Source organism: Panicum virgatum, chromosome 2N, assembly GCF_016808335.1.
Source record: "Panicum virgatum strain AP13 chromosome 2N, P.virgatum_v5, whole genome shotgun sequence".
In the NCBI taxonomy this organism is placed as follows: domain Eukaryota; kingdom Viridiplantae; phylum Streptophyta; class Magnoliopsida; order Poales; family Poaceae; genus Panicum; species Panicum virgatum.
Genome location: NC_053146.1, coordinates 46,838,245 through 46,856,508, shown reverse-complemented (window position 1 = coordinate 46,856,508; position 18,264 = coordinate 46,838,245). Strand labels below are relative to the sequence as shown.

Sequence of the window (18,264 nt, the reverse complement as noted above, 5' to 3'; positions counted from 1 at the left end):
TGCATGCATGAACCACTAAACGAAGTTTATTTGTAAAATCTTTTCACGGATGGGTGCAACTTTGTGCGACGAATCTAATGACGGTAATTAATTCATGATTGGCTACAGTAATGCTACAGTGACCATCCTCTAATCGTGCGGTCAAAGACTTCATTAGATTCGTCTTGCAAAGTAGTGCAGGAGTTGTAGAGTTAATTTTGTAATCTGTCTTTATTTAATACTTTTAATTAACAGTTAAAGTTTGCGCTAGTCCCTAACGCTAGGAAACCAAACAAAAGGCCATTATCTGATGTTACATGCAATATGACCGGATTAAATGAAAAACTTAGAATATATTGTATCAACATTAGTTTGAAACATTTGCAACATCAAAAATCATTGTCAAAAAATATGTTGAAAAAATTGTTGTTCGCCGTACGTTGATGAGAAAAAAAACCAGCGGCAACATCTGTTTTATGGAATATTTAAAATCTATATGAAACATCTCAATGAAAATGTAACATCTGGATTAAATTTCTATATATTATTTGTGCACCGCTCGGTGGCCTTCTAGACTATCCACGTCGGTCAAAATAATTTTCATCATTGGATGACAAATCAACTACTCACATTCATCTCATCCACCATATTACTGTACCAGCAAATATCTCCGTTCCGCTTCGAGAGCCTTCTTCTCGTTTCGGCGTGGGCACAGCAAACTCAGATCCAGCCGCCTCCGGACACCGTTGCGGTGAGGACGCAACGGAGGAGCTCATCGGCCGCTACCTGACAACTGACCCTCCATGGAGGCTGAGCAGGCGCAGCACCTCCGCCATGATCTCGTCAACGGTCGCCTGCCCACCTCCATCACCTCATCCTGCACCTTTTCATCCTTCTCCAGATGCTCCCCCCTCGCCGCCCGTTCATCTCCATTTCCGCGTCTGCCTTTGGCTTTTTCTCCAGCGAGGACGGATCTCCGCCTCGCCAAATGACCGGGCGCGATGGAGACTCTGCTCCCCTTCTCTGATTCTCCCACTAGCGTTGGCTGCCCTTCCTCCTAGCGCACCGCGAAGGAGGTGGCGGACATACAGTTCCTGGGCCTCCTGATGGCGGCCTTCGTGGCGGGTAGCTGCCGCGCGCGCGGTGGCGGCGATCCGGCGGGTCTGCCTCTTCGTAGTTGCAGCTCGCCATGATCTCAAGCTCGCCGTGGAGGTCAATGCGGCAGCGCATGCGATTCTGTGCCAATCACCGGCGCGTACATTCCGTTCCCCGCCGCCTGCATCTTGTCAAGCATCTCCACCGCCGGCCATGTTCAAATTCGCACTGGAGCTCTTCTTGCTCTGGCCGTTGCGGCGTCGGTGTCGACCGCGGCATCCGTCGATCTGGCCGCCGCTGCTGGGCTGGCCTTCCCTTCCCTCCTCAGGTGCCCTCTGCCTTCCGCTCTTCAACCTTCTTTTCTTGTCTCCGTTCCTCTTTAGCCTCTGCTCCTCTCTTCTCAATTCAAGGCGCAGCTCTGCTCTTGCTCTACTAATCTGTGCTCCCGGTGGATTATGCATCGTCCACCGCTGTGGTTCGGGAGCCTCAGATGGGGAGTGTCTGCATCCAGGAAGATCTAATTGCAGGATTTTTTTTGTATAGGCTAGATATATTTAGGTGTATGAACGCTGTTGACAATAAATGGTTGAACAAAAATGCATGATTCAGCTTAACATACAAACATATCCGTTGAGCCTTTATGCCCTTGTAAGATCTAATTGCTATTCCATTGGAAACTGACCAATTGCTGAATAAATAATCAATCTGCTTAGCAGTACACTTAATCTCCGGAGGTGCTCATTATTGGCTTAATTTTATATACATAAACAGAAAATTAGAAATCTGTCCTGCTAAAAGTTTCAACTACTATAGTCACGTTAGCAACATTAGATTTTTTTTTCACCTTGCCGATGCAAGATGCCAAACTATAACTAATATTTTCAACACTTCTATAGTGAAGGTTTGCTCTTTATTCAGTGCAACTTTTAGCAACGAATCTTTTATGGTGTCTTCCAGGCACAGCAGTTGTTCCGGAAGGACTCAAAGATAATCACTCTTGAGGCTCTAGCTACTGTTAAGTCTGCTATTGCAGATAGTGGGAACTACAAGAAGGTTGAACTAACAAAGAATTCTTTCAAAAAAAAGTAAGAAAGAAGGCAGGCAGCTGGGTGAAGTTGGGAGGACCCAACCTTGACGGATAGTCTGAAAGTAAGTTCTCTAATTCTCTGTTGTCTGCTTGTCTTATTCATGATGTTTCTCAGATCCATAATTTTGTGATTTATGGAATATTTTAATTTGGCAATGCATCATTTTTTAGCTCTTATTGTCCATCAACTTGAAGATGACAAAGTAACCATGAGTTAAGTTGTCATTCTCGCAGGCAAGATATAATGCTCTATGATCTATCATGATAGATCATGATTTGATCTGAAACTCTAAAAGAAACTGATCTTTTCTTCCTTTTTTAAAGGTGCTCGAAGGTGTCATGTGTGAGCCAACATGTTGCCACACGGGATTTAGGTGGGCTTGCAGATGATATAGTAAACATCTACAGTTTTTTATCTTACCAAATTTGCTTGCAGATGATAGATGTTAATAAAGATCTGACAGAAAGGGAAACACCAAAGGCTAGATTAATATGTGCGGAGGCGATGATGTTTGCCAACTTTGAATTCGGTTTGTCATTGTTCCCTGATCTTGAGGCAGTTTAAGGCTTTGTCATGTCTGTTTTTTTTGTTAGGTTTGTGAGTTGGTGTATGCAATGATCTGAGTACATCCCAATATTTTTTTTAATAAATCTACAGACAATGTGTTTGTTCTGTGGTAAACATTTTAGTTTTCACTGATTTGTTTTTTAATATAATTCAAACTTGCAACCTTCTACTGATGCAATAAGACACCCGAATCTCGGTTACATGTTATTGCAATCCAACAAGGCAAACAATGTCTGTACAAAGCTGGAGGAGACCACCTTGCTTCTTCATGGCCTGTAAATTGGTCAGGTTATCATTAAATAAATGGTTGGAAAATTAGAAATAGAGCTAGATTATAGTCTAAATGGTATGGCAATTTGGAAAAGCAAATGTAGCTTTCCCATGATTCAGTGAATAAATTTTTTTGAACATTATATTTGTGTACAGCAATTCAATTTGGAATCTAATTTTACACAGTAAGCTAAATTTGCGATTATATTTGCTTGGCCATAAAAACTTGGGTATTCTCAACATTCTGTTTGTAATTGTGATTGCTTCTTAGAATACTCTTATTATAACAATGTGCTTTTGTTGAAGTCTATGATTTGAAGAGTATATCGTTTTACTGCTACTATTATACCAAAGTACTTTATAAGTTTATAATATAAGCTTTAAAAGTAACAACGATGTATATACAAGCTTGCATCTTGGTAAGTTACTTTTCCTCCTTACTTTTAGTTATCTATGATATTGCTGAGAATAATAGCTGCAATTTATTAGTTTTGTGCCTGAGAAACTTTTGTATATTATATGCTATTGTGTATAAGTTACAGCTTAGTATACATTCTGCTTTGAATATAACTACGCTTTGTCTTATTCAAATTCCAACAATGCGACCACTGAGAAGTTAAATTAATATCTACTAAAATACTACAAGCTACCTATGATAAATCAGGATGGCCAACTGGCTGACATTTTTTTTTACATTTCTATTCTTCTCATCTCTTCTCTTCTATTCTTGTCATATATTACTCTTCTTACTTATGCTCTACTACTCATTTCAATTCAATTGATTTAGATACTGCGAATGCCAAATATATTTTTTTATAATGCAAAATAGATTTTTTTTAAAAAAAACTACACACCCTTAATTGCATGCCTTCTATTACCATACAACTATCTTCTTTATCATTGCAGGAAACTCATGGTCATCGCCGCAGCAATAGTGATGTACCTCGGCATGTATCAGGAGCCCAAATCATAGTTTGCATGTGCTCTACGCACTTACCGTCCATATTAGAATGTAAATGGTTTTCACAATCCATGTACTAAATACCATTCATGTGTGAAATAATCTAATAACATGTTGCTATGTCCATCTTGTATCCATTCAATATACTCACATATATATGTTCCATTTCTATCTTATTTTAATGTAAATTTCCTTTTACGAAATCTTCAGCTAATGTGAAAAGGATGGGCGCGCCAAGGCGCGCGCAAAGTACTCGTACTTGCAACATATCTGTGAAGCATACGCAATATTGCAACTAGATCTAATTTTGTGACATCCACATGAAACACTTGCAATATTCTTCTGAAAAATCTTAAACACACGTACGCTTGCAACAATGTACCAAAACCTGTCTGCTGCCCTCCATTGATGCAGCCCGGAGCTCCTCCGTCAGCCGCCGGCGTGGAGGAAGCCATGGAAAGCGGTGGCCCGCCGCCGGCTGCGCCGCAGCGAGCTCCACCCCTAATGCGCAGGGAGCTTTGCCCCTCGCCGCCGCGCAAGCTCCACCCTCCCCAACGCCTAGTCGCACGAGCTCCACTGCCCTCGCGCTCGGATGCACCCCTAGTCATGGCGGGCAATGGTGGCCACTGTGGTCGCCCTTCTCGCCTGCCAGGGAGGTCGCATCGGCATCGATGGGGAGGGGGCGCGTGTGGATGTGGACCGATGGAGATGGCGATAAAATGGAAGGCGCAGCTGGGGCAGCATGCCCAGGAACGAGGCGCGGCTCGTTTCATCCGTTGGATGCTGTGTCCATATCGAACGGTGGACAATGCGTCTGATCGATGGATCAGGCGTCCTTAGAGCATCTGCAAGAGCTTTTTCTAAAATCTACTCTCGTTGCGTTTGCTTGACTGTGGCTAATTGCTGGTGTTGATTTGTTATAGAAAATAGTACTGCTGACTGACTGGTAGCTGGTGGCTGGTGCTGATTTAGTATAAGAGAACAGTACTGCTGGCTGGTTGGCTGACAAGCCAAGCGAACACAGCGTAAGTCATCATTTGGAGAGTTATTTGAGTAAAAATTGATTTCCATATCTTTGTATTTTTCAACAATTTTTCTATATCTTTTGTGTAGTCTAGAGAGCTATTCTTGCTCTCCATTTTTGATTAGCATGAAATCCAAAATAGAGGATATTTATATTTGGATATTCAATTGAAGGAACTTTTGGAGCGTAAATTTTCATCAAAATCTTTATTTCTATAAATTAGAGAAGATATAAAGATTTTTTTTGGAGATACTCTTATCATTACTCTTCAAAATATACAAAACCATAGTCAAACCAATGGTCCTTCACCAGCCAAGGGATCCTTCACGATTCCTTCGTGCGCACAGCCATCTGAGGAATGGTTCCTGGTCTCTCGAGCATGTCAGTGCTCCGACATGCCAAACATCCACGTGGCTCCGCCTACCTCGTCAGCCGGCACCCAACACCAACAAAACAGAGCCGAGAACCTGAAACCAATGGCCTGGAGACTGGAGGTCGTCTCCGCATGTGCGCGGCTGATTGGACGGCCGGCCGCGGCCGCCGTGGCGAGCCGAGCCGCCCGACCAGACAAGCGACCACTAAGGTGCGTTTGGTTGCTGGGTTGGAATGGGTTGAGACGGGTTCAACCCAGTTAGACCCGCGTTTGGTTTGGGGTTTGAGATGGATTGGGTTGAACCCAAAGAGATATATTCCCTATAGATTCGGGTTGGAGTGGTCCGCCCGACCTACTTGGACACCGTCCCGCTCCGCCTCTCGGGCGCGAGCTGGGGGGCCGCCGAGAGCAGCGTGGCGGGGCGAGCGCGGGCCGGCGCGGCCTACTTAGGCGGAACAGCGGCACGTGGCGGCCAGCGGCAGGTGGAGGCGCGGGCAAGCTCGCCGCCTCTGGGGCAGACCGGCGGCGTGTTGCGGGCGGAGCGGGGCAGGGGTGGGAGCGGGGCGAGGCGAGACGAGACGAGGAGAGGCGGAGGAGCAGGGCCCGCGGCGGCTTGCCCAGGCGGAGCAACGACGCGCGGCAGGGCCAGCTATGGCGGAGCGAGGCGCGGCGGGGAGCTCGAGTCGCGGCGGCCGGCTTCGGCGGAGAAGCGAGGTGCGGTGGGGGGAGCGTGGCCCGCGGCGGCCGGCAAGGGTGGAGGAGCGGCGCGGCGGGCATGCTCGTCCTGCGGCGGTCGGTTCGGGCGGAGCCGGTCGGTTCGGGCAGAGCAGCACGCCGACATAGGAGCATGCGGGAGCTTGCGGCGGCCGAGCGAGGCACAGCCAGCTCGGGCGGAGGGGCTGCACGAGCTCGGGCGCAACCGAGCTCGCCAGCGTGGTGGCGGGCGGAGGAGCGGGCAAGCTCGCCGGCTCTGGGGCAGATCGGGGAGGGCCGGCGGCGCGGCGCACCGGGTGGCCGAGCGGACGGCACGGTAGAGCTCCAGTATAAGAAGGGGAAGAAAGAGGAAGAAGGTGAGCGGAGAGACCAACATGTGGGTCTCGCAAAAAGATGACTAAGGGTGTTGCAAATTGTTATCTCAACCAACAAATCTAGACTTCAAATCAAATAAAAAACTGAAATCAACCCAACTCTTTAACCAAACACTATGTAGGTTGAACCCAACCAAAAAAATAGAGATGGACCCAATCCATCTCCGAACCAAACACATGCTAACCGTTCGCCGCTGGGGGATCTGCCAAAGCAGTGGCCGGTGAGACGCGGCCCCTCTCTCCGCCTAGCCGGTTCACGAGCCGCACGGAGCCAGAACGCGCGCGCCCGCCGCTCACGGGCGCGGCTGGCACCGGCACGCCTCGTCGCTGTCTTCCCGCTGCCTCTTTCTCCAGGCACAAAACAGTGCTGGGGTACGAAGGAAAATGACTTCTGCTCCCGCTCGTGTGCACTTGCCATGCCACGCCATGCATGCGTGTCGCCTGGGCTAGCTGCGTGTAGCAGTGAGTTATGCAGTTATGCTGCAGCCAAGCTAGTTATGCTTGAGTTTTTTTTTGGAACTCTAGTTATGCTTGAATTGATGGAATCAGCAGCACATCTGCAGTAAGCTGGCATTCTTCCTCGATCGAGGCCCTGTTTGGTTTGAAGTAGCATAAGTAGTACAAAAATTTTGACCAATAACTAAGGGTATTAAATAAAAGCAATTTACAAAACTAACTCTACAACCCTGCGCTACTTCACGAGACGAACCTAATGAGGCATATGTGAAAAGTTAATTACTGTCATTAGATTCATCGTGAAAAGTTACACTCATATGTGAAAAAAATTTGCAAATAAACTTCGTTTAGTACTTCATGCATGTGAGATTCTTTTCTCGGGAATCATGTGCGATATATGTGATAGGAAAACCAAGCAGGCCCGAGTAAACCAAGCACCAACATCATGGCAACAACAGTACCTGCAGAACATGGCTGAGCAGAATCACCCGCTCAGTGGCAGGCATCATAGAACTGCAAGTACGGAGAAACTGCAAAGGATATTCTCACAGCATGAACGCGGCGAAGAGTAGTAGTTGGCAGGTCAGTGTTATTTTCAAAGAACAGAAGGTTACAATATAATACAGTCGATTGACGAATCATGGCTTATCATCCAGTCGGTCAGCAGAATTTTTTCTCTCACTTCAAATCAACATTAACCACCAGCTACCGGCCACAGCCAGCCGAACACAACGAATATCAGCTTCTCAGTGTCTCGAAATTCAATGCTTGGAACCAAATTGCAACGCAGCAAAGCCAAATATGGAATGGAAGCTGTCATTGCGACCGTGGATCGAGTCATCACAGGAATCTGATCACTCCTGTTCCTAATCAAGAGAAGCTCATGTCATTAGAGCCTACATTTAATTTCACGACGAGTCCAGATCACGTCTAGACAAGTTCTGTTGGAATGGGCGTGGCCCATTTATTTTCATCAGTCCACTTAAAAGAATTCAAAGTCCACTATTAAATGACAGGGAATCAATTGCTTAATTTCATATTGGGATTTGAAGATGATCTTAACCGACTTAAAGAGTGGACTCTGTGTACACCACTTGTGAAGCCGGTAAGAGGAGGTTGGTGAACCACACGCGCGCTCGCTCGCCTCACCTCGCCGAGGCTGTGGCGCGGCCGGACGGTTTAGGAGACCCCAGCCCTTCCTCCACTCATCCACACAACTCAGCGGTGCGTGTGCGTGGCCGGACGGGCGGTGTGATCCCATTACAACGTCCAGGTTCATTGAATCTGAGGCACCTCCACACCTATATAAGCTAGCCCCTCCTCCACTCATCCACACAACTCAAGCACTTGCTTTAGGAGACCTCTCCCGTAAATCTGAGGCACCTCCACACCTATATAAGCTAGCCCCTCCTCCACTCATCCACACAACTCAAGCACTTGCTTTAGGAGACCTCTCCCTTCTCCCTCTGCTGCTTCGTCTACGTCCTACGTCCTCGACTTTCTTGGTGGCCGTACCTGTGTTCCCCAAGTGAGCATCAAGATCGTCTCGACTACTTCCTGACGGCCATCTGTACTGCATCGACTAAGTTCGGCTACATCGAACAGCCCTGACCGACACAATGTCCAGTCAAAGGAACGGCGCACCTGGTGCCTCCGGCACTAGTCTCGCCTTGGTGTACATTCTAAACCTATTTTGGTTTATTAATTTGTTCATGCTTATTAGTGAGAATAACATGAACACAAGCACATATTTTGTTAATACAATATCACTCATTTATGTTATGAAATTGATAATAATATTTGGAATTAAAATATACTAAAAATTGCCTAGATTCCTAACAAGTTCTTGGGAATGATATTCGAAACCCTGAATGAAACAACAACCGCCATTCGCCGAAAATTTGAGTTGTGATGACACTGCACGCAAGTAGTTAATCTCAACTAAAGTACAATGTGACATACAGCATGGGTCATTACTGTTTCATTCCTGGTTCATCCATGGAGAACCAGAGGAATAGTTTTGATTAACAAGTACAAAGAAGATTATGTGTGAACTATGACGAGCATATAAATCAGAAACATGATGATGCGTACCATGAGATCATATCTCGCCTCATAGGGGAAAAAACATAAAGAAAAAAAAAGACATGATCGATGAGTTTCATCAGCAAAGACAAACATGAGCCACATCAGTAGCAGAGATCGTAAGCAATTTATCGTGCACAAATAGGTTATAATTAAGAAGGCCATTCACATACTGCACTGTTGTGCTGCGTGGGAGTACTTACAATTATGCATAACAGTAGAGCCCTAAACTGATTGATATCGTCTATATCTAATTGTGAATAAATGAACATGTCCGATCTAAGGCACAGCAGTAGTTTGTAGTCCCCAAATAAGAAAAAAGATGATAAAAGGAGTAAATTCTAAAAATTTGGCTAGTCAAGAGAAATGGAGAGATATCCTGCTTATTTTCTGTCAATTTTTAGAATGCTTGCATGGAAAATGCAACTGTAACTTTGATCATAGGCCTTGTAGTTCTATACTTACTAAAGTTGTAGTGCACCCTGATTTGGTATGACCGTGAAGAGATTTTTTAAGATAAAGGATTAACCTGGCCTCTATATCCACAAGGTGGATATATACGGCCAATGACCGTGAAGAGATATATAACTAAGAAGATCATTCAAACAAATATTCCAAGGCCGGAAAAGATGGTATTGCATAACCTTACGAATCGCTGCTACGACTGTAAATAGATATAACGAAGAAGATCCTCCAAACATATATATTTCAAGGCCACAAAAGATGGTATTACATAATCTTACATGCGTAAGCCCAACACAATTTCTTCATGCATCTCATCTATCAAGCAGCATTTATTCAGATACATGTGAACCACCAAAAAAGATGATGAAATTAATACTCATATATATGTCAAACAATTAAGTTACAGGTTACAACTATTTACATGACTAAAAGAACATTCCTATATGAACATGCTACTCGAAAAAAAAATGAACATAGTGTAACAAATGAACAAGCTCGCTTACAGTGGAATAAGAAACAGGACTTTTGGGAGCTTTATCAAGATCCTGATCCCGCTTCAGATTACCTATAGTCGAAGAAATTAGCTTTGAGCCTGTTGTTCCCCCAAAAGAATTAGATAATATACAAGGGACGAAAACCCAGCCTTGTCAAGCCACCTTTCATCCATGAGATCTCCTCCTGTTATGCGGCGATGATGGAGCCCCCTCAAAGAAATCTGCCATTGCTATCTCAAGATCCTCAACCGAATACTTGATGTACATCTCTGGGTGCCTGCCATTCTCTATGTGATGGCGGAACCTGCCAAGGAAGGAACGATATGCTGGGAGCAGCTTCTCCGAAATGGAGATCCTGAGCTCTTCTCTCAGCTGCGTGTCTGGAACAGACCAAGCAGACTCGATCTTGTGTGCCACCTCGAATGCACTATTGAAAGCCTTGAATCTCTCCCGAAGTACAGATTTCGATATCCCAGACAAGACGCCGACGCCACCGGTAGCATGGAGGCCCTCATCTCTGAGACAGTTCAGAATCTTCAGCCATGCAATCCGCTGGTAGCTTGTGGCCGCCAGCCGGAACTTCCCCGTGAGTCGCTTCAGGTACTCATCCCCAATCAGCCCCCGGAGCTCGGCTGAATCCTTCACCTTGTGCACGATGTAGTGCACGTTGTTCATGAGGAACAGGTGATACAGCGCCGCATCCTTGTAGAGCAACGCCTTGCTCTCAAGGTTGTGCTCAAGAACGGCAATGATCCAGACGAGGTGAGCGGCCAGGGGCAACTGGCTGTCAGAGTCGGGCAGGTCAAGATCAGGGAAGGCCGGCGCGGCCTCGCTGCCCTCGGCAGCAACTCGGGAGGTAGCTGACGATGGTCGCGAGATGATGAGCTCGGAGAGCGTGGTCTTGTAGTCCGAAATGAGGCTGCTGTAGTTCATGACGTAGCGAGTGAGCGGGTGGATGGTGCCGCCGGGCACCGGGGTCTTGGAGGGGTCGCGGAGCACGGCGTTCTCGAAGTCGGAGAGTATCCCGCGCACGGCGTCGGCCAGCGGCGACCTGATCTCGGCAGCCTGCACGTATATGGACTCCGCGGCCTTGGAGGCGGCGAAGATGTCGGAGATGTCGGGCAGCATGTCGGAGAGAGCGTCGTGCAGGTCGATGATCTTGAACAGCTTCTCGGGGGAGCGGCGCCCGATGCTGATGGCCTCCGCGAAGCCGAAGAGCTGCAGCGCCCCGCCCTTGACGGCCTCGGCGAAAGGCGCGTCGTGGGTGGCGGCGGCGGCGGCGGCGGCGGCGGCGGTGGCGGTGGCGGCGGCGGCGGAATCGCACAGCGGGAGGTCGCGGAAGATGTTGAAGCAGAGGCGGCGCTCGCTGGCGAAGACGCGGGGGACGGCGGCGCGGGCGGCGCGGATCCAGCGGCGGACCTTCGCCTCGAGGGCGTCCCCCTCGAGCTGTTGGACGTCGCCGATGCTGAGCTTCTCGACGCCGAGGCGGCGGAGGGCGGAGTCGACGGCCGGCTTGCGGACGGAGGCGTACACCTGGACGCACTCGCGGCCGTACCCTGCCTCGGCCATGCAGGAGACGATGGCGTGCAGGTCGGAGATGGCGTCCGCGGGGTACAGGTCAACCTCGCGGATGCTCAGCAGGGAGCGGTAGGTGCGGCGGCGGCCGGCGGAGGAGGACCCGGAGCCGCCGGCGTCGTCGTCGTCTTCCTCCGAAGCCGCCTGCGTGGCGTCGGAGTTCCGCCGGTCGCCGGACAGGGAGAGCGAGCTGAGGCCGGCAAGCGCCTCGATCTCGAGGTCGAGCGCGCGCGCCGCGAGCACGTGGCGGAGCTCGTCCTCGAGCCGCGCTATGGCCATCTGGACCGAGGAGCAGGCGTAGCCCGCCGCGGTCGGCGGCGCCAGGCGGCGGATGTCGTCCACCGCCTGGAGGAACCGCACCGCCTCCACGCGGTCGCCGGCGCCGCCGAACAGCATCGCCTGCTCGTACCCGGCCCCGCCGCCCGGGGACGCCGCCGACGCCGTGGAGCCCCACCGCATGACCACCCTCTCCGCGGCCTCCAGCTCCGCCGCGGCGGATGCCTCCATGGCGCCTCGCCTCCTCCCGCCAAGAGCCGTGGCACAGCGAAAGCTTAGTCCTAGGCAGACGCGATGGAGGAGGAGGAGAAGGAGGAGGGCGCTGCCTTGTCTGCTGATCCCGCCATTCCCCGCCGCTGTATTTATACCCTAATCGCCTCGCTCATCTCGGCGATTTGGCTTCCTCCGTTGGAGCTCCCTTGCTTGCGTTCGCAAAGCTAACCAACCGGCAGGCGGATCATCGGCTGACGGCGGCCGGCACTGCGTGCCCACCTGCCGGTGGGGTATCAGCAGCGATGGTCCCACATGTCAGTGCCTGGTGCCGAGCCTGTGGGCTTGTCCGCTTGTGGCAGCCGGCCCTACAGCGTGCCAGCCAGTCACACAAGACTAGAGAGAGTCCACGTCGCAGTTCGCAGGTCTCGGCTTCCTTGATGTGGTCAAAATCGTCATCACGGCCGTCCATCAATTCCATCACGTGCTGACAGCCCAGCTAATGAGATCAGACCAGACCACACGAGCACACTCCTGATAACCCCGGTGGTAACCGGCGGTCCTGGCGCCGTGGACTCCCGAAAACAAAACCGTTCGTTGCTAATCTGAAGGCCAAGAGACGGTTACGGAGCACACACGTCAGCTGACGTGACGGCGACCCGACACGAGGCAGGCAGGTAAGCTGACACCTCATTCCGGCCGGTCCTCTCGACCGGACGGCGCACCAGCACCAGCACCAGCACGGGTACCGGTTTTCTGGCGTCTGGCAGGTGCCACGGATGATCCACGGGCCTAACGTAACAGCCAGGTGCCTAACTGTTGATAAATCGACAGCAAATCACCATCAAGAACGACAGACGACACCCTCATCGGGTTCAGAGAGAGAGAAAAGGGAAGATTTAGGCCACATTTGGCAATTCGAACATATGGATTTCTCGATTTGACAGTGTTTAGGGAGACGGCATTGGCGGTGGGAAAGAAGGAAACTTTATTGCCTTGCTCTTGTTGTCCGAAAGTGCCTGCGGTCGTCACACTTGAACTTTTTAGGAACCAGCGAGAGTGATTGTTCTTCTTCCTTCTTTTCCTTTTCTAGGTTTTGACTTCCGCTTTCCTTTTATTTGGAGCTCTGCCTGTTGCCTTTCTCTTCGCAGCTTCTTTCCTAGGAAAGGTGTTTCTTGTCCGTCCCGCTTTCAAGAAAACGGATTGCCGATGATGATGATGATTTGTTCTCCGACTTAGGCTTTTGTGGTTGAGCGTGCAAAATCTGTGACGGGATGGATATGGATGTCTCCAAATCCTAAATTATCCTTATCCATATCCGCTAAAACTGTGAATATGGATATGGATATCCATATTCATATACGTTTTTAATATGAATGCTATGTGGATGTATCCAAATCTGATTTTTTATATTTTCTATATCCAATTCCATATCCGTATTTGAAATAAAAGTGAAATATCATAACATATCCACAAGAAAAAGTACTTAGTGAAGGAATTTTAACTTATCTCTATGACTAATTACTTAATGACGCACACCATTTAAATTATTTGAAAGCTATCCATAAATAACTAATAATATTAATGCTGATATTAAATTTAATAATTCATTTAAGGATGAAACTATTTTGGAAGAGAGGAAGAAAAGCGGAGGAATAAGAAGTTACACCCTTAGAAGATCCAATTGTCAAATTTTCATGTGCATGGGACTAAAAACAACCGTGTGTGATGTATAGACAATTCTTAATCGCGATAAAAACTAGGCCATACACTTTTTTTCCCTCAACTATAAGCCATTGTGTGCACATATTTTTGATCCGACGTGTCGAGTGATCTGAAGTCCAATTCCTGATAGGAAAAGCAGCAACTATGGAGTAAGGGCTCCTCCCAAAACCGGATTAAGGGCCAAATGAGCAGCATGGTCCCAAGCAGGGATGGATCTATAGTGGGGCGCGGAGACTATATATTGCTCGCTCGATAAATCGGGGTCCCGTCGCCTGAAGAAATCTCGTCTGGACCGGTAAGCTAAATTCAGCCCAATAAACTTTCAAAGCCGTCAGATGATGCTTAGGGAGGAGCCCAGCATGTCATGTTTCCATTGCTGTTTTGGCTCACGGTTGGACCTGCAGTCCACCGCGTTGAGTATTGGCAGCCTATAAAGGCGTTCCGCCCCCTTTTTCTTTCTATTTTCTATTTCTATTTTATTCTTTTCTTTTCTATAATCATTTCCTTCTTTTCTTCCCAAATAATTCTTCTCTAGAAATAAGGATGTAGAGCAGCTCATTCTTTTATATTCATTCATTTTTTCTATTTTAGTTTCTAATCTTTTTCGGATTCTTTTTCCTTATTCTTTCTATTTATTTCCTTTATTCTTTTTATTCCATTTTTTCTATTTTATTATAAATCTATATATACAAATTTATTTCTATATATATAAATATATAAGTAAGCATACATATTCTTTTGTTCACATTTAAGAGTGATTCGTACTCAATGTATAGTAATCTATTTGGATTGTAGATTCATAAATAAGTGTGTGAAATAATTTGTTTCTTTTTATATGCTAATTTGTTTTCGTGTAAAATTATTTATCTGCGTGTAACGAATTTATTTGCAATGCTAAATTATTTCTTCGTTTTGTAGATTAAATTATTCCGTGACATTGACCTATTTGTTTGCGATATTTATTTTCATTATTTATTCCATACAATCAAATGTTTGCGATGTGTAATGTTTTTTTTGTTGTACATTATTATTTATTCGAAGAAAATAATCATCTATCCTTGTTCTTAAAATATTTGTTCCCAGAATCTAAAAATTAAGTATTTAGTATTTAAAAAATATTTTTAAAAAATATCGTGAAAATCTAGGCAAGTGGGGTCTTGTTTTGATGATCTTGTAATAAGAAAGATAATGGTGGATTTCAAATTTAATTTGGATGCACGATTTAATAGTTATAGCTTATTTTAGTTTCAGATTTGCATGTGGTGACATCACAATATTTGTCTACTTCTGCATGCATGCACAAATTATCTTCTATTTGCTGTCAACAAGGGCAGCAATGTAAATAGGCCGGCCCAAACTTAATATTTTACAATAATAGTCGCCGGCCCAAACTTAATATTTTACAATAATAGTCACCCCATAAACACATGCTCTTTAGGTGATAGTTTGCGGAACCATCTCATAAAGTGGTGGATAGTCATGCCCATAGGGGGGCTCGTGCCCCCCTACCTCTCGAAGATCCGTGGACACCTTAAGCCTCACTCCTGTCCCAAACGTCCTAAAGCTTAGTCCTAATGTTGGTTAGAAGTGAAGTTGACATCGGAGAAATGGACAAAGCATGTCTTGTAGTAGACAGCTGCATCCATGAAATAGGACATAGCTGTTGGGCGTCGATAAAGGCTGAAGAAAGGCATGAGTTGCATGCGGTGGAGCTGATATCCGCCCGGCAAAGTGCCATGGCGTAGCTTTTGTTTGGGACAGTGCCCATAGAAGAAATACTAAACAGAGTGGCTGATAAGGAAGCCTATCTAGCTAGCTGTTTGGATATGCGAGCAATGTTCCTATGGTACATGCTATTGGGCGCAAAATGACCATGCGCGTCTATGCACAATTTGTATGGAGTTTGAGCTGTGACAAGGGTGGGGATTGAAAGAAGGCAGAATATTTGGAGGATCGAAGCCATGGAGGAGGGACAAGAATTGGGCAATTAATATATAGCTAGGCTGGGGGAGTTGGAACTTCGATGGAATGTGATAGTCTTGACCCATATCTCAGCAGTCAGCAGTCCGTGCCTAGCTAGAACCAAGACACATATCTATTAATAGTATGGTCAAAATTAGAATTGGGAAATATTGAGAAACAAATATTCCATAAAGTAATACACTACTATGAAACATAGGTATTGTAACACATTCATTAGTGTGTTACAAAGAAAAATTATAGGAACACAAAACTTTGTGTTACAGCAAACACTATAACACATAGCTCTTGTTCTACAAAATAGTGGGGGAATCTGATAGGGCACAAAATCTGTATATACAAAATCTGTATATAGGCACAAAAGCTCAGTCCTCACAAAGCATCTCCCTTGTACCCATCTGAAGGCCTGCACAAAGCGGAATCTATAGATGAGCTTCATAGCTAAGGACACCCTTCACAGAGGACTCGCGCCTGAAATACTGGGGAGGCACGGTATGACCCCACGTCCCCTCCGTTAGAGAACGTCCCAAAGCAGCACGAGAAAACCACCCTGGTGGGAAAAAGTGGAACATGTCCACCCATCTTGGTCAAACTGAATGTGCTCCATACTCACCATCTGCAACAAGTGAAGATACCAGTAAATATCGGCTTGAAGTAATTATGACCAAAAGGTAGAACAAACTGTGAACATTCGAACACTAGATAAAAGAAAATTTGTAACTCTCAAATTTTAACATTGGAGAGGTAATAAAATTCCCTACAACTTTGTAGTTGTGTTTCTAAACAGATTCCAAACTTAAAAAGGTTGAATTCTTATTTTAGTGTCTGTTGTTCAATCTGCAATTTCAGAAAACTGTGCTCTACCATTTCAATCATTACTTAGTCTATACTCCTTAAAAAATTATGAAATTTGACCAGCAAACCGAACTAAAGGTTCCCTACAACTTTCTTATTATTGAGTTCTTATGAAAAGTTGTTCTTGATGGAGAAAACTGCACAACAACCTAATTAGCGCAAATTCGCAGAAGTGTGAGATGTGCTTAGGTGTGAGAAAAATAATGTATCAACCCAAAATTTCCCAAAGAAATAGTACCCAGTGAAGCAATTTTAACTTATCTATATGACTAATTACTTAATGATGCACATCATTTAAATTACTTGAAAGCTATTCATAAATAATTAAGAATATTAATGCTGATATTAAATTTAATTGTTTATGGGAGGATGAAACTATTTTGGAAGAGAGGAAGAAAAGTAGAGGAGGAATAAGGTGAGGTTACACCGTTGGAAGATCCAATTGTTAATATTTCGGGTGCATGGGGCTAAAAACAACCGAGTGTGATGTAGACAATTCTTAAACTGATAAAGCTAGGTCGTATATTTTTCCCTCAACTATAAGTCACTGCGTGCACATATTTTCAATCAGGTGTTGAGAATGGGTGACATAAGAGTGACACATCGTTATGAACTTGTGTTTATTACAAGTCAGCTTAATGGAAGTGAAAGCAGTGGCTTATATTATACTCCCTCCGTTCTTTTTTATATGACACCGTTGACTTTTTTCTCCAACTTTGACTAATATTATTTAATTAATCGGTTAATTAAATGAAGTGAAATGAGTACATTTACGTCTATTATCAAGAGTCTCTTGAATCTAACTTTAAGATTTGGCTATTTGCATAAATATTTGTAGAAAAGATGAATAATCAAACGAAGAAAAAAGTCAATGGTGTCATATATTTAAAAATGGAGGGAGTAGATAGATGGGACCATTATATGGAGGTGAAAGCAGTTAGCCTGATTTTAGAGGTGAAATCCTACATTTGTCATCGTGCATGGCACTCATCAGGCACAACGGGTCTCATTTGTTTTGTATTCTGTACTGTACTACTGTGTCTTCTTCTTCTTGGTTTCATTCTGTTTTGTATTTTGTATTGTACTCTTGGTGCGACACAGGAGAGCTTCACTGTAAGTGGTTGTCCGGTTGACACTCGAGCTGACGTATCTAGCAGCGTTGCAGTATGTCATCATGGTGTTATGTTGAACACAGGCGGATCGAGAGGGCTCCAGCCCCCTACTCCCATCGATCCCAGTGGCGGAGGTACCCTGTCGGCGGGGTGGGGCGGCCACCCCAGCTATCAGTCACCGTGTTCGGCAGGTTGAAGCTGGAGGTTGGAGCTGGAGTGATGTGAGAGAAAATACTGTTATCTGGCTGGTGGCTGGAAGCTGGAGCTGGAGTGATGTGAGAGAGAAATACTGTAGGGGCTGGAGGCCGGAGACCAGCCGAACGCAGTGAGTGTGCTCACCTCAAGTACCCCTCCTTATTTTCTCGGCCACTCTGCCCCACACCGTCCCCGTCAGACGGCATTGATGGCTCAAACACGAGCCGGAGAGGAGTTGAAAGTTTTTTTTAACCCTCTCACACTTCATTGCATAATTGTAGAATCTGTTTATATACATAGAGACACACACCCCTACCTATATTACCAGACCTACAACTACACAACACTAAAAACAAACGTGTCCTTCTTGAGATCGATGAAGTCCTCTGAA

At 46.1% G+C, this 18,264-nt stretch overlaps 1 protein-coding gene and 1 long non-coding RNA gene across 2 annotated transcripts; one reads left to right on the top strand and one right to left on the bottom strand.

The window, feature by feature from the left end:
• Positions 1–624: 624 nt before the first annotated feature.
• On the top strand, positions 625–4,129 carry LOC120660772. Its single transcript, XR_005669731.1, has 2 exons — positions 625–1,402; positions 2,032–4,129. It is a non-coding gene; the product is annotated as an uncharacterized LOC120660772 (long non-coding RNA).
• A 5,624-nt stretch (positions 4,130–9,753) lies between these two features.
• On the bottom strand, positions 9,754–12,204 carry LOC120660771 (exocyst complex component EXO70A1-like). The gene is made up of 2 exons (XM_039939410.1): positions 10,108–12,204; positions 9,754–10,016 (listed from the first exon to the last, which is right to left on the bottom strand). The coding sequence occupies exon 1, from the start codon at positions 12,025–12,027 to the stop codon at positions 10,111–10,113; it is 1,917 nt and encodes a 638-aa protein (XP_039795344.1). The 5' UTR covers positions 12,028–12,204; the 3' UTR covers positions 9,754–10,016; positions 10,108–10,110.
• Between the last annotated feature and the right edge of the window lie 6,060 nt (positions 12,205–18,264).

Coding starts and splice junctions, on each gene's coding strand:
- LOC120660771 (XM_039939410.1), bottom strand. CDS start 12,027: ATGGAGGCATCCGCCGCGGCGGAGCTGGAGGCCGCGGAGAGGGTGGTC.